The following is a 14,606-nucleotide window of genomic DNA, read 5'->3' as shown; positions in this document are numbered from 1 at the left end:
TTTGCCGCCTCTCCTCTTTCCTTCTCTCTCGCTCTTCCATCTCAGATCTCGCCTCCCTCTTTCTCTCCCCTGTTTATCCCCCCCTCTTTTTCAACTGTATTCTCGTCGTATTCGTCGCCGGCGACACGTTATTGCCTGTTTCTTTCTTTCTGGAGTTTCTCTAATCCTCCAAGCACCAGAAACCAGAATATGCCATGGACGCCTGCTACAAAGATGAGCCCTACCTCCAGACCATGATTCCCAAGCGCATCCAACTCTTTGAGTCCATCCAGGCTCAACAACATGCTCATCGCAAGTCCCTCCCCTCCGATCCCATCAAGTAACCCTAAAACCTAAAACTTGTATATATTTTATGTATATATTTTCGGGGTTTTGAAACTATTGTTTTTTTTATTTTTTAGGATTACATTGCCGGACGGTAAGGTGAAGGAGGGCAAGAAGTGGATAACTTCGCCGCTTGACATTGCAAGCCAGATTTCAAAGAGTCTGGCTTCCAATGCTTTGATTTCTGAAGTTAATGGGGTGCTATGGGACGTGAATAGACCTTTGGAGGGCGATGCCTATCTTAAGGTCTTCACCGTTGACACATTTGAAAACGAGGAGCAAGTATCCCAAACTTTTTGGCATTCCAGCGCACACATTCTTGGACAGGTACCTCAGAGTTATTCAGATTTTGGTTTAAGGAATTGGATTGGATTCATAAAGTCTTAATACCGTACGCTGCAGGCACTTGAGGCGGAGTATGGATGCAAGCTCTGCATCGGTCCATGTGCCAGAGGCGATATCTCTGCCCCTAGGGTCGATATGTGTACCACTAGCAAACAGGTTTCATTGTTGACGTTTATCCTTGGCTATGTTAACATTCTAATTTTTGGAGTCTTTGAATAATTTTACCAGTCAATTTATGTTATAATATCTGTTTTCATTTGTTATATGATTTTTGTTCGTCTGGTTGTCTTTTGGGAAATCTGGTTCTTCAAATATGTTGTATAATTTGGAGTTTAATCAATATGTGGTTTCCCTCGTGTCCAGGATAATTCGAAGTTTGTGATCCCAATTTTGAAAAGATTTTGTATAGATTTTGTTCTTTGCTATGTGTTTTCGTGATTTCTCATTTGGTTTATGAAATGATTAAACTCAATTTCAGGGTTTCTATTATGATGCATTTTACGGAGATTTGGGCTTAAATGATGAGCACTTAAAGAAAATTGTATCAGTGGTAGAGAAGGTTGTTAAGGTACTGTTTATTCTCTTGTAAGCTGTATGGAGGAAACACCGATTACAAAAGCATAAGATCTTTCAAAGTTTTGCTCTTTTTTGTTGAGAATCCTTTACTGGTTAGCTGTTTTTTTTTTTTTTTTTTCCAGGGGAAACAGCCTTTTGAGCGCATTGAAGTATCAAGGGAACAAGCACTAGAGATTTTCTCGGAAAATAAATTTAAGGTAAGTGAAAGTGCTTAGTTTTGTTTTTTTTATAAATAAATGATTGTTAACTACTTTTTGTATATGCATTCCATACTTCCAAAATCAATTTCAGATTTGTTTTTGTTTTGGACTATTTTAATCAGGTTGAAATAATCAATGGTCTTCCAGTAGAGGAAACCATAACTGTATATAGATGTGGCCCCTTGGTTGACTTGTGTCGTGGACCCCATATACCAAATACTTCCTTTGTCAAAGCATTTGCATGCTTGAAGGTATGTGTACCATGCATGTTATAGTTGTAGTTTGTAAGATTCTCCTACATCTTGTTTGCATGTTCTGCAACTTATGAATTTGCACTCTCAGGCTTCTTCAGCATATTGGAGAGGTAACAAGCATCGCGAAAGTTTACAAAGAGTTTATGGAATATCCTACCCGGATAAAAAGTGGTTGCAGGTGACATCATGTTTTTGACTGGACATATCTTTGATTTCGGTTTTAATTATCTGCTTTGCTTTCTTTTAAAAGCTGCTTCAGCTAAGTTTTTGAGTGTTTTTTGAAATCTAAAGTTACTTGTAGGCATTAATTGTTACACTAATTTTTCAAATCGATACCAAATTGAAATCTATGCATATTCAATTTCAGTGCTAACTCATAAAATTGAATTTCACTATAGATCTGGATACAGAATAGAGAAAGCACTTCAATGAAATGAAAAAGGTTTCACATGTGAAGGAAAAAAGATGTTTCATTTTAGTTAACCAAACACCATAGTGTAGTTGAACTCGAAATATGTTGATGCCATTTGTTAAGCTTGTTTGATGGCTCTAGCACCTCACACGGGAATATAAATATCATAATACAACATGGGGCAGTTTCTCTCATGATATTATAGAAATTGGAAACCTATATTCAGAGTCAGTAGTGCATCGGGTGTGTTTCTGAGCTATGTAAACTGAAAATCAATAAAGCTGAATGAAGTGCAAGCAATACACCTTGGTGTAGTTTTATTCGAAGCAATGATATCGAGGAAATGAAATTTTCATACCGTCTTTTTCATAAGTTTAAATGTAAATCACAGTGCAATTTTAAGCTACAATGAATGTTACAGGAAACTATTTTTTAAGTATTAATTTGTAATGTTTCAGCTGTAGTAGTTCTTGAATTATTTCATTTTCTTACCAACATCTCCCTTTTTCTGCAGGCATATATGCAACAGCTGGAAGAAGCAAAAAAATATGATCATAGAGTCTTGGGTACAAAACAAGAGCTCTACTTTTGTCACCCACTTAGGTATGTAATGAGTTCATATTTCTTCATTGTTTTAAGTGAACAAGAGTGTCAATGATTTCCATTTGATTATTTCTACTTGTCAATTTCAGCCCAGGAAGTTGGTTTTTCCTACCTAGAGGGACCCGGATTTATAAGAAATTAATGGAGTTCATACAAAATCAGTATAGAGAGAGAGGATATGAAGAGGTTGGCAGTCAATATTCAGTTTTTACATCAACCTTTTAAATCTTATATAATATGCACATAGTATTTCTTCCTTTGGTAGGTTATATCACCAAACTTGTACAATATGCAACTTTGGGAAACATCTGGTCATGCTGAAAATATTCAGTTTTTACATTAACCTGTTAATCTTAAATAATATGCACATAGTTTTCCTTCCTTTGGTAGGTTATATCACCAAACTTGTACAGTATGCAACTTTGGGAAACATCTCGTCATGCTGATAAGTACAGAGATAATATGTTTTCGGTGGAGGTGAGTTTTTATGTAACTTGATACCATTGCGGAAATTTATGTTCAAGTAACTTTATGCCGAAATGTAATCTGACTGTGAGGGATTAAGTTATGGTAAGACAATTTGAAAGGTAATGTAAAAATAAGGTCAATACACATCTTTGAAAATGTAAATTTTATGTATTAGTTTTTTGTGTGTACAAATGAAACCAAATATTGGCTATATGCATATTGATATCTTAACAGCTGAACTGGGGCCTCCTATACTACTTTATTGGGATCTTTGTGTGGGTAATGTAACGAAGGAGAAGGCACTGTTGCTTGAACAATAAACCAATATGAAAATTATGTATGAAATTCAATGCAGATGGTTAGATCATCATCATATAGTTATGCTATGTAAATGACCAGGAGTCAGGACTAAGTTTAACTTCTTGGATTTTGTACCCTTTTATATGATGATGTCATGTTTCCATTGCAGATTGATAAACAGGAGTTTGGATTGAAGCCAATGAATTGCCCAGGGCATTGTTTAATGTTTCAGCATAGGGTTCGATCTTATAGAGGTTTTTTTTTTTTTTTTGAAACCTTTTATTCACTTGAATTGCTTGATCGGATTTTCATTTATCATGGTTTGATGCACAGGCTTCCTTGCTAGTTTAGGAATTGTAAAGGAACTTTTTGTATCTCTAGCATCGCTATTATTATTTATTTAGCTTTCAGGAAAAATATTTGGTAAATCTTTTCTTGACATTATTGAAACTGGGATAAACCATCCTTTGCTGTTAGGACTTGATATTGTTACTTACTTGTGTGTGGTCTTTTTGTGAAGAACTTCCACTACGAATTGCTGATTTTGGTGTGTTACATCGGAACGAGGCCAGTGGTGCACTTACTGGATTAACTCGTGTCAGGAGATTCCAGCAGGTATACTTTGAGATGATTTTTGGTCATTTGAATAATTATATTATTAATTAATACCAGTTCCCAGCATTATTGAAACTCTTTTCTCTCTAATGAATACACTTTATTTGTCAAAAAATTATGTTTGTAGCGACTTATTCCTTTTAATTCGTAAAGTGCATGACTCTTCTGACTATTTTAGTCCAAAATATGGTACAGGATGATGCTCATATCTTTTGCAGGGAGTCCCAAGTGAGTATAACTTTATTTACATACCTCATAACATATTTTTTTTGTTGAGGTTTTGTTATGTTTATAGTTCTATATATCTATATTTCTTTTTCAGGTAAAAGATGAAGTGAGGGGTGTCTTAGAGTTTATCGAGTATGCCTATAATATATTTGGCTTTACTTATAATCTGAAGCTATCAACAGTAAGGTTCTTGATCCCTATGCTTGAAGCATTGAACTACTATATTTTTTGTTTGTAGAAAATTGAATGGAGTTTATTTTTCCTAGGAGCAACTAGCCACCATGGTATTTTTTTTTAGAAAAGTGTAGATGTTCTTCCTCACAAGTTATAGGCCCAATCTGAAAGTTTGAATTAGATATATATTTTTTATTTCACATTTAAATAGACAACATTTACGCTCAAGGAAATATCTCATCCGTCTTGTAAATTTAGCTTCTTTTTTGTTACCATGATGTTTGTGCCTTTTTTCTCATATTGAAAGATCTCCATGCTGTCTCTATTTGGATTTTAATTTTAGTTGATCATCACATTGTATTGATAGTTGCTGATTTTCGGTTGCAACTCATTGGGTGTGGCATACATATATTTGTTATGCTATGAGTTTTGTTTCTGAGTACCTGTTTACGTCTAGGAAGTATGGGTAATTCATATCTATTGCATTGTATAATATTAGTACTGGTATTTATGTTGTAGATGCCAGAAAACCACATGGGAGACTTGGCAACATGGGGGAAAGCTGAGGCTGCTCTCAAAGAAGCATTAGTTGAGACTGGCAAGCCCTGGGAGGTACTTTTACTTGATGCTCTTAATACTCTTAAGCATCTTGCTCACTCTTTTTTGGGTACCTAATGCAGCATGTTCATAAAAGTCATGTATAATAAAATATATCCAATTTTCATTGTTCTTGAGCCGAAGTAGATCCTTGCTTATTTCTTTTGTGGTCATTCCAAATTGGTTTTAAAAACTTGTTGAAGCTCTGTCAGTCCCGTTTTTAACTAAGCCATTTTCTACTCTACTCATTCACCTCGGAGAGAGTAAAATTTTGTAATTGGTGGAATGTTGTTTTGGTCTGTTATCTGTACTTTGTTTTTTGTTTTTAAAGCTAGCACAATAGTATTTGCCCCTGAATTTCTTGATTTTGTATGGATGCTTACATTGTTAGTCATGTTACACAGGTGAAAGAAGGGGATGGTGCATTTTATGGCCCAAAAATAGACATTGGTGTATATGATGCATTGAAAAGAGAACATCAGTTGGCAACGATACAGGTATATGATGATCACTTTTTTATGTTTTACGATCTCTTGATGTTTCATTTTGTTGCTGTTATCATTTGGTAAAATGCTGTGGTTGCAGCTTGATTTTCAACTTCCCACTCAATTTGAGCTGTATTACTCAGCTGAGGGTGAAGATGGCAAGAGGGAGAGGCCTGTTATGATTCACAGAGCTGTTTTAGGTTCTGTAGAGCGTATGCTTGCTGTACTTTTGGAACACTACAAAGGGAAATGGCCCTTCTGGCTTAGTCCACGACAGGCAATTGTGTGTTCTGTCTCGTACATATCCGAGCCTTATGCTCTACAGGTAGCGTCTTTTCCTCCCTTCTTTTTTGGACCGACTCTACAGGTAGCTTGAGAGCAATTCTTGCTTCCAATTAGTGTTTGCTTGAGTATAGCTTGTCTATCATCTGAGGCTATGAGCCATGCAGTTTCTTATGTCAGCTTGTTCAGATTTTGAGCCGAGCACTATATTTTTTGAGTACTCTCTCTTGGTGAGCTAATTCATGACCAAGTTAGAGTGTCTTACATTGTTTTTCTATTTTTGACATTTTTGGATGTCGAGTTAGGTTGAGCAAACATCCAAACTGTCTGACCAAATACTGTCTGTGGAGAGTGGAGATTTAGATCATGGAATTATGGGTAGAGTGTTGGCCTCTAGTGCCCGACTTGATCATATCTGTCATATCTATTTTCTTTATATTTATTGAAGTAAAATGTAGTTTTCAAGGTTTATATTAGGTTTCGGTCTCTACTCATTACTTGGTTAATAATTGAAAACAAAAACTGTGCTTTGATAAATCTGAAATACAAAATTCTGTTGGTTACCGGTGAAGGAAACTGATCCAACCCAACCTGTCTTTGGTTAGGTTGGGAATTTTTTTGGTATTGTTTGGTTCAGCTTCTGTTGATAATTTTGGAAAATGATCAAGTAGCTAATCTATTTTAATTCCTGTGGTTATGAGTTGTACAAATTGTCTGAGTTATATTTTCTAATGGATACAATATCTATAATCTGAAGTCATGGATAAAAACTGTTGTATTTTTGTAGGTGCGAGATCAGATCCATGAAGCTGGTTATTATGTCGATGTTGACACAAGTGGCAAAACAATTCAGAAAAAGGTACGCATTCATAACTTTGGTGAAGGCAGGATTTGATTGCAGGACTCTTGTATGATAATAAACTTTAACAGCTGTAAGGACATTGTGCATTTTATTTTCTGGTGATGGTGCTTTTGAAGTATGATTTTGTTAAGAAATATTGTGGTTAAAAATACGGAATTCCTCATTCAAACCCAAATAATAAAACATATAATTGTTTTTTTCATGTTAGAAATTCTGATATCATCTAAGCTGTGGTTTGATGACGTCAAATATGCCTACTGTCCAATGTTTATATTTTACATGCTGCAGTCTGTGGTGTTGCATAAATCAATACATTAATGGTTATGCCTGGGCTGGAAAATTTCAGACATGTAATTAAGATGTAATGCAATTCTTATCAGTAAACTTGCATATGCGGCATAATTTGCAATTTTGGAACGCAAAGATAAACAGTTGATGAAAAGTACTAATATCAATGTTGTGATACCCGTGTAGTTTTTAATAATTTGTTGATAGAAGCCTGTGTTGGCTAGTTTCATTATAGTTCAATTCTATGTAGTAATATTTAGTTAGTAATATTTAGTGCGCACCATACTGATGAGTTTTAGAGATTCAGTCTCTCAAGCATTAATATAGTGAGGGCACCCCAATTAATTCTTTATGAATATTGCTTCACCGTTGTCAATTTGTTTGATTCGTTCAGCCCAGCCTTCTGTCCCTTAGATTGTTGTTTGTTTACTGATCTTGTCATTTCAGGTTCGGGATGCTCAACTAGCACAATACAACTATATTTTAGTTGTTGGTGAGAAAGAAGTTAAATCCGAACAGGTTATATTCATTTCTAATTTTCTAATATATCTATGCTGCGTTTCACCCTTTTATCAGTGTCTGACCACAAACATGAAATTCTGTTGTTTCTTTTGAATTACGCTGTCCTTCCATCTGTTATGTTCTCGTTTATTGCAAAGTTTTTTTGTACATGGCATTGTAGCATGGTTACTGAAAAAATTGAAAGCATTACTTTTTACTTTGAAACCATCAGACATCATAAGTCACTAGCACTGTCTATGAACCTGGTCCTTTCTTGTTAGTTATTATGAAATTCCGCAGTTCCATTGAGAAGTTTTTTTTATCTTTGTTGTTGTAGGTTAGCTTAAGAATGAGGGACAAAGTTGATGCGACCCCAATGTGCATGAAGAGTCTACTCCAACTCTTCAAAGGCAACCTTGAAGCTTTTTATTAGGTTTCCTTTTGGTGAGATACCTTTTTAGTAACAAAAAATGGCAGTATCTTAATTATATCAATTGAGTATTTGTTTTCGTTTAAATTTCAATTTAAACTCGAGACCCTATCTCTTTGATGCTCTGAACTTGACACGCCACCGTGTTTAATATTGAAATTGGACGAACGGCTTTTTTGTATCTTTCATGCGCATCAAGTTCATTGATATGGTTCGTTTTCGTCTAACGCACTATGGTGTTTAACATTGGATTACCTGATCCCATTTTAATCCCAAAAGCACTACTCCACCCAAAGTTCCAAACCGTACAACTAGTCTGGAATGTTAGAATATTTTCAAAAAATTATCCTTAATTTGAAACATATTTTCAACTAGTCTTGAATCTACGGTCTCTGTTAGTTAAATTATCCTTAAGTTGCCAACTGCATATGCATGATTAAAAGTTGTCTAATCATTTTGCAAAATGTAAATCAGAATCACACTTATACATGATTCCACTTAATCAATCGTGTCATCAATGGCAGCCGGAGATGCATATATATTTTCCTGGCAAGAGAAAACTACTATGGATATATCTTTGTGTAAGATCTCTTGTAAAATATGCTATATATTGACAATACTTACTACCTTTTGGTACTATTATTTTAATATAAGTGAGATCTAGCAGTGGATTTCATCAATCATAATTGCACAATCTGATATTTCTGTATTGTTTTTGGTAAGAGAAAATTACTATCCATATATCTTTTTTTGCAACTACTATCCATATATCTTTGAGTAAATTTTATGTCATATTTCACGATCATTAAACCATGTATGATGGTACACTATATTGTACATTTGTACTCATGACTCTTAGTGATTGCAATGGGCAGTACATCTTCTTGATAAACATGCTCTTATGTCACCAAAATTTGTACGTTTGGGTAGAGGATAGCATATCTTAGCTATCTCATGTATTATTTTGAGATATTAATCATCATTAAATAAAGCATCTTTTTATAAAAAAACATAAAAACCATATATGATATATGAAGTATTTTTTTGGTTTTTCGGCCAGATATGATATATGAAGTCTAACTAGATGGATCACAAAGGTTGGTATGTGAAATCACACTAAATATGTCCCTAAACCCTTGGATTAGTAGGTGATTAACAATTCACTAGTTGGCAAAACTATTTTATTGAGGAAAATAGATAAGCTTGTAATTCGTCCCAGCCAAAAGTAGACTCAGACTTTTTGGTCACATATCCTGATATCCATGTACGACTTCCCCAGTCTGGCTTATAAGTCATAACCGCTGCTTCATCATCTTCCATATCCCTATCCAAATGGCTGTAGACTTGTAGGGTTGATATGAGTCATATGAGCCCTTGGACTAACCTCAATATGACATTTAGATATGCATATATATACAGGAATTGCGTGAAGTTGTACTTGAAAAATCATTGAACTTATTTATTCTAGAAAATAGAGTTAGTATACAAGTAAAATTATTAGACTGTGAAAACATTTAAGTTATTGACTATATTTATTATAAAATAAAATGTTAACTATTTAAAACCCCCAAGTTTGAACTTGGTTATTTATAAACCTCCACCCTTAATAAAACTATTTCCCAACCCCCTATTGGACATTTAATCTCTCCCAAAACCCTCTAGTCAACTAATAGTTTGACCCATATTTTTTTAATATTTCAGGTTTACCCCTGTTTTGTTTTCCTACATCAACAGGTTTAATTACCGTATCGTTTTTTTAGTTAGCCCTGTTTTTGCGCTTGCGATGTTCATCGTGAGCTTGAATCTTCATCATCGTGAGCTTGAATCTTCATCGTGAGTTCTTCATCTTCATATGCGATTCTCTTCGTGAGGAATTGAATATTCGTGAGCTTGGGATCGGATTCTTCGGGGTGTTTTCTGTTCTCGGGGGAGGTCTTCATCGGATTTTGGAGTAATTGAACCTGCGCGAGCTTGTTATCGGATTGTTCGGATTGTGATCGGGAGGTTTTCATCGGAGCTTAGTAGACCAAATTTGATTACTGTGAGTTCTTGAAAATTGAGTTTCAATTGACTAAGTAATTTTAAATTTTTTTGTTGATTATGTTGAATTTAGGATAAATTTGTGTGTTGATTATGTTGAATTTAGGATAAATTTCAATTGATTTACAATTTCTGTGTGTGATTTAGTTACAATTTATTTGAGTGATTTAGTAACAATTTCTGGGAGTACCAATTCTGTTTCAAAACCTTAAAGAGAATAATTCAGTTTCAGTGTACCAATTCTGTTGAAATTCAGTTTTACTGTAGGAATTATGTTGAAATTCAGTTTCAGTGTACCAACTTTGTTGCAATTCAGTTTCACCGTAGGAATTTTGTTGAAATTCAGTTTCAGTGTACCAATTCTGTTGAAATTCAGTTTCAGTGTAGCAATTCTGTGGAAATTCAGTTTCACTGTAGCAATTATATTGAAATTCAGTTTCAGTGTAGCAATTCTGTGGAAATTCAGTTTCAGTTACACTTGTGTTTTTTCTTTGTTTGTTTTATTTTAAGTCACTAATTGAAACTGATATTGCCTAAACTTATTAAGAAATTGAATTGCAATACTGATTATGTTGTTCTGTTTTAACAGTTTCAATTGATTTTATTTTGTTGGTTAGTGTTTACTTACTTTTTTGTTTTATGTTTTCTTATCATGTAGCTTAATGGATGTTGGTGTGATTTCAAGAGTTACTTGTGACAGTAAATCAGTTCTTTTGTCATTGTTTTCCGGTGTTACATATGAATGGATTTGTAGTGAAGTAATAAAGAGATTCAATCATTTGAAGGCAGGGCAATTTAGGTTATCTTACTCTTTACCGGATCTTGAAAGTTGCAAATTGGAATGTGATATGGATGTTCACTTGATGTTAGCTTCTTTGCCGTTGTTTAAACTTTCATATGTTGATATACTTGTGAATCACGATGGTGTTTTTGTTGAGTATATTGCATGTAGTGCTCCTAGTACATCATCTAAAGATACAAGTGCTAGTGAAGTCTCTTATACAAGAAAGAAAGGTGCAAGTTGTTCATCTTCTGAAGACTTTGAGAGTTTGATTGATCCGAATCAGTATTTAGGTGATTTTGGAACTGCTGAAACTAAAAGTTATATATCGAAAGAGTGGGAAGGTTATATTGATCATGTTGGACATAAATTTGAGGGCGGTGTAGCTGAATTTCGTTTGAAATTGGTGAAATATGCTGTTCAGATGAGATTCAAATTTGTATTTGCGAAAAATGACAGAGATCGGATTATAGCTGAATGTTTTGAGAAGAATTCACATGGTTGTAAATGGCGTGTGTATGCAGTGTTATGTAGAGCAAATGGATTTTGCTATATTCGTACTATGAATAATCAGCATACATGCCGTGGAGTTGTTCGTGAGACTAAAGGTAAGATGATGAGTTCACGAATTGTATCATCAATTGTGAAAGATGAGCTTCGTTTGAAGCCATCTTTGAGACCTATTGACATTGTGCAGGAACTGAAACTGAACTATGGTTTGGATATCAGTTATCAAAATGCATGGAAAGGTAAAGAGATGGCAAAGCTTCTTGTTCATGGTGATGAGGAGGCCTCTTTTCAAAAGTTAGCTTGGTACGTTGAAGCTGTGAAGATTTCAAATCTAGGCACACATTGTGTTTTACAGTTGGATGAGTCAAGTGGTCGGTTTTTGAGATTTTTCATTTCATATTCTGCATGTATTCAAGGATATAAATGGTGTCTTCCCATGGTTCATGTTAATGGAACTTTTTTGAAAGGGAAGTATTTGGGTCATTTGCTTGCTGCAATGGAAAGGATGGTGATAAAGGTATGTCTTTTTTTTTTTAGTTGCAGTTTATTGATTTCGTTCATTTACCTTTCAACTCTTTTTTTTTTTGCCGTTGCTTCCTTCCTCGATTTTTATGGGTAAATCCCTATTTTTGATCCAATCTTCTCCTAGGGTATAGAATGGGCTTGGTGGAGGCATTATGTTAGGGTTTAGCTATGGGATTTTGGGGTTCCGCCCAAAATCCCGTAGCTAAACCCTAACATAAATGCCGACAAACCAGGTATTTGTAATATTGAAACTTTTAATTGACTTAATTATATATGGCTCTAAAGAGATTAATTCAGTTCAGTGTAGGAATTTTTTGGTAATTCAGTTTCAGTGTACCAATGATGTGGAAATTCAATTTCAGTGTACTAATTTTGTGGAAATTCAGTTTCAGTCTAATATGGCAGTGAAAGTTAAAAAATAGAAAGATTGAGTTTGTTTGACTTAGTAAAATTTATCTTCTGTCCAGTAATTTATCTTAGTCAAATTCAATTACAGTTCGTAAATTATCATATTTTATTCTTTTGCTTTATTAGTTACACTTCGGCTTTTTCTTTGTTTGTTTTATTTATTTTTCTGTAGGTATATTTCCTCTTGCTTATGCTATTGTGGATTCTGAGTCTGAAGACAATTGGACTTGGTTTTTTGAAAATTTGTATCAAGTTTTCGCACCCCAAGGTCGTACAGTTACATTCATTTCAGATCGTATCCTGGCTTGTTAGAAGGTGTTAACCGTATTTTTCCTTCCTCACCTCATGCATATTGTTATTTTCATTTGGTAGGAAATTTGAAAAATAAGTTTCCTGTGAAAGTAGTTGGTAAATATTTGAGAGAACGTGTTTTGAATTTATTCATGAAATGTGCATATGCGCTGACGGTTGAGATTTTTTACAAACATTTGGCTGATTTGGAAAAAGAAAGGCATGACAATGCTAAGAAATTCTTAGAGAGCATTCCGTTTGAACATTGGGCGTGTGCTTTTTTTAAAGGTAATCGGTATGGGGTTATGGCAAATGGCTTATCTGAGTCTTTTAATTTTTGGATCCTTAAGTTTCGTTCATTGCCTATATTTGAAATGGTTGATGGTATTAGAGTTCAAATAATGAAAACTATGGACAAAAGAAGGACTGAGGCTAGTAGTTGGCATAATGTTCTTTGTCCTAAAATGGATGAGATGTTGAGGAAGTATATGGAAGTGGGTAGGCATTGGAAGATTGCCCGATCATATGATTCTGTTTATGAGGTGTTCGGTCCACATTCTATTTTAGTTGATTTGAACTCCAACTTTTGTACTTGTCGTAGATGGAAAATTGAAGGGTTCCCTTGTGCTCATGCTCTTGTAGCAATTCAAAGAGAGGGTAAAAATGTCTATGATTACATTAAAGACGAATTTAAATCTGGTTACTATAGAAATTCCTATGCAGCTGCAATTCTTCCTATTCCTGATATTGAGATATCTGCTTATGATGCTTCTGATTTTGTTATTCCTCCTTTTACAAAGAGGCCTCTTGGAAGACCAAGATCAACGAGATATAAGTCTATTGGAGCCAGTTCAAGATCTATTAAATGTGGTAGATGTGGTAAAGTTGATGGCAACAATAAGAAAACATGTACTGCTCCTTTGAAGAATTGATTTCTTTGTTTTTGTAGTTTAGTTTCAGTTTATGAAATTTAATTTAAGGATTTCTTGGAATTATTACATTGAATTAGATTGATGATTCTCGAAATTTTTATTATGTAGTCCTGTAATCTTGGATTTTGGAATTTTCAAATGGAATCTGTTTAGTTTTCATGTTTTTAGTATTATTTTCAAAGTTGAAACTGTTTTGATATAGTTTTAGTTGAATATTTTGTATTATTAGAGATTTTGGTTTATGATTGCAGTTGAATGTTATTATCTGACTTATGATACAATTATTATATTCCAGTTGATAGCTTATTAACAATGAGACTGTTCATTCTCTTGAAACTGAAAAGACGTACGCCTCCTTCTTTGAAAATGGCAACTGAAACTGTTTTGTAAGTGAAATTGTTTTGTAAGTGAAATTGTTTTGCAAGTGAAATTGTTTTTCAAGAGAAACTGTTTTGTAAAAGTTGACAAGTGCGTTGGTGTTATTGCGAGTTTTTTTGGTCCTACATGCAAAGTTGATAACATTTAAATACAGTTTCAGTTACTTTTAGTATCCAATTTTAGTTATTGTTTAACAGTTACACTAGAACTTAATGACCAAGAAGTTTTTTTTTTTTTTTTTTTTTTTAAGTGCAATTGTTTAGACAGTACAAAAATTACAGAAATAAAAGAACTACTTATATACAAGTTATAAATTAAAGAAATTAGATCAATGTTTGAATTTAGCCAAAAATTACAGAAATAAACCAACTACTTATATACAAGTTATAAATATAAAAGTCTCGACATTTTATCAATGTTTGAATTTCGTCATGATATGATCAAACTTGTTGGCTTCTGGTCTCTTAACTTTTTTGCCCAATATGTTCAACCAGCTAAGTGGATGATCCATGAACTTCTTCAGGACTTGTATTTTGAATTTCTGCACATCTGTCTTTGTGAAAGGGTTCTTAAATGGAACTCCCCTTTGAATTTGCTCTGTGTAGTACATGACTAGGAATCCACAATCATTTCTGTAATAGACAAGTTACAGTTACAGTCATTCCTTTATTCTAAAATATATATTTGCACTTTTTAAAATATGTAATAATACTTACGTTCCCGATTTTTGCTGGGGACAGTTGTTGTCATCTTCAATTGGCATTTCAATGTTGTGTTTCAACAGCCAAGTCAATGTT

The 14,606-nt window shown here is 34.0% G+C and overlaps 2 protein-coding genes across 4 annotated transcripts; both read left to right on the top strand.

Annotated features, from left to right (window-relative positions):
• LOC147286166 (threonine--tRNA ligase, mitochondrial 1-like) lies at positions 1-9,639 on the top strand. 2 transcript variants are annotated; one of them, XM_086239340.1, is made up of 21 exons: positions 1-319; positions 402-651; positions 727-825; positions 1,148-1,237; positions 1,368-1,442; positions 1,568-1,696; positions 1,788-1,877; positions 2,626-2,714; positions 2,804-2,900; positions 3,105-3,191; positions 3,652-3,736; positions 4,003-4,097; positions 4,293-4,325; positions 4,420-4,506; positions 5,019-5,111; positions 5,501-5,593; positions 5,682-5,906; positions 6,651-6,722; positions 7,461-7,532; positions 7,852-7,958; positions 8,419-9,639. In XM_086239340.1, the coding sequence occupies exons 1-20, from the start codon at positions 195-197 to the stop codon at positions 7,945-7,947; spliced, it is 2,082 nt and encodes a 693-aa protein (XP_086095466.1). In that variant the 5' UTR covers positions 1-194; the 3' UTR covers positions 7,948-7,958; positions 8,419-9,639. The 2 variants fall into 2 exon arrangements, with proteins under 2 accessions (XP_086095466.1, XP_086095465.1); XM_086239339.1 differs by lacking the exon at positions 8,419-9,639 and having other exon boundaries at positions 7,852-8,002.
• Positions 9,640-9,708: 69 nt separating this feature from the next.
• LOC147286165 (uncharacterized) lies at positions 9,709-13,590 on the top strand. Of its 2 annotated transcripts, XM_086239341.1 has the most exons (4): positions 9,709-9,985; positions 10,643-11,792; positions 12,381-12,523; positions 13,300-13,590. In XM_086239341.1, the coding sequence occupies exons 2-4, from the start codon at positions 10,647-10,649 to the stop codon at positions 13,421-13,423; spliced, it is 1,413 nt and encodes a 470-aa protein (XP_086095467.1). In that variant the 5' UTR covers positions 9,709-9,985; positions 10,643-10,646; the 3' UTR covers positions 13,424-13,590. The 2 variants fall into 2 exon arrangements, with proteins under 2 accessions (XP_086095467.1, XP_086095468.1); XM_086239342.1 differs by lacking the exon at positions 12,381-12,523.
• Positions 13,591-14,606: the final 1,016 nt, after the last annotated feature.

The sequence above is a fragment of the Dryas octopetala genome, chromosome 4 (assembly GCF_963921425.1).
Source record: "Dryas octopetala chromosome 4, drDryOcto1.1, whole genome shotgun sequence".
Taxonomy (NCBI): domain Eukaryota; kingdom Viridiplantae; phylum Streptophyta; class Magnoliopsida; order Rosales; family Rosaceae; genus Dryas; species Dryas octopetala.
Note: the sequence above shows the minus strand (reverse complement) of the source record. Positions and strands in the feature narration are given on the sequence as shown.

Bases quoted from the DNA above. Each gene is read 5' to 3' on its own strand.
- LOC147286166 (XM_086239340.1), top strand. From the start codon at position 195: ATGGACGCCTGCTACAAAGATGAGCCCTACCTCCAGACCATGATTCCC. The intron at 652-726 runs GTACCTCAGAGT...CGTACGCTGCAG, and splicing joins GCGCACACATTCTTGGACAG to GCACTTGAGGCGGAGTATGG. The intron at 1,443-1,567 runs GTAAGTGAAAGT...TATTTTAATCAG, and splicing joins TCTCGGAAAATAAATTTAAG to GTTGAAATAATCAATGGTCT.
- LOC147286165 (XM_086239341.1), top strand. From the start codon at position 10,647: ATGGATGTTGGTGTGATTTCAAGAGTTACTTGTGACAGTAAATCAGTT. The intron at 11,793-12,380 runs GTATGTCTTTTT...ATTTTTCTGTAG, and splicing joins TGGAAAGGATGGTGATAAAG to GTATATTTCCTCTTGCTTAT. The intron at 12,524-13,299 runs GTGTTAACCGTA...CCTTTTACAAAG, and splicing joins GTATCCTGGCTTGTTAGAAG to AGGCCTCTTGGAAGACCAAG.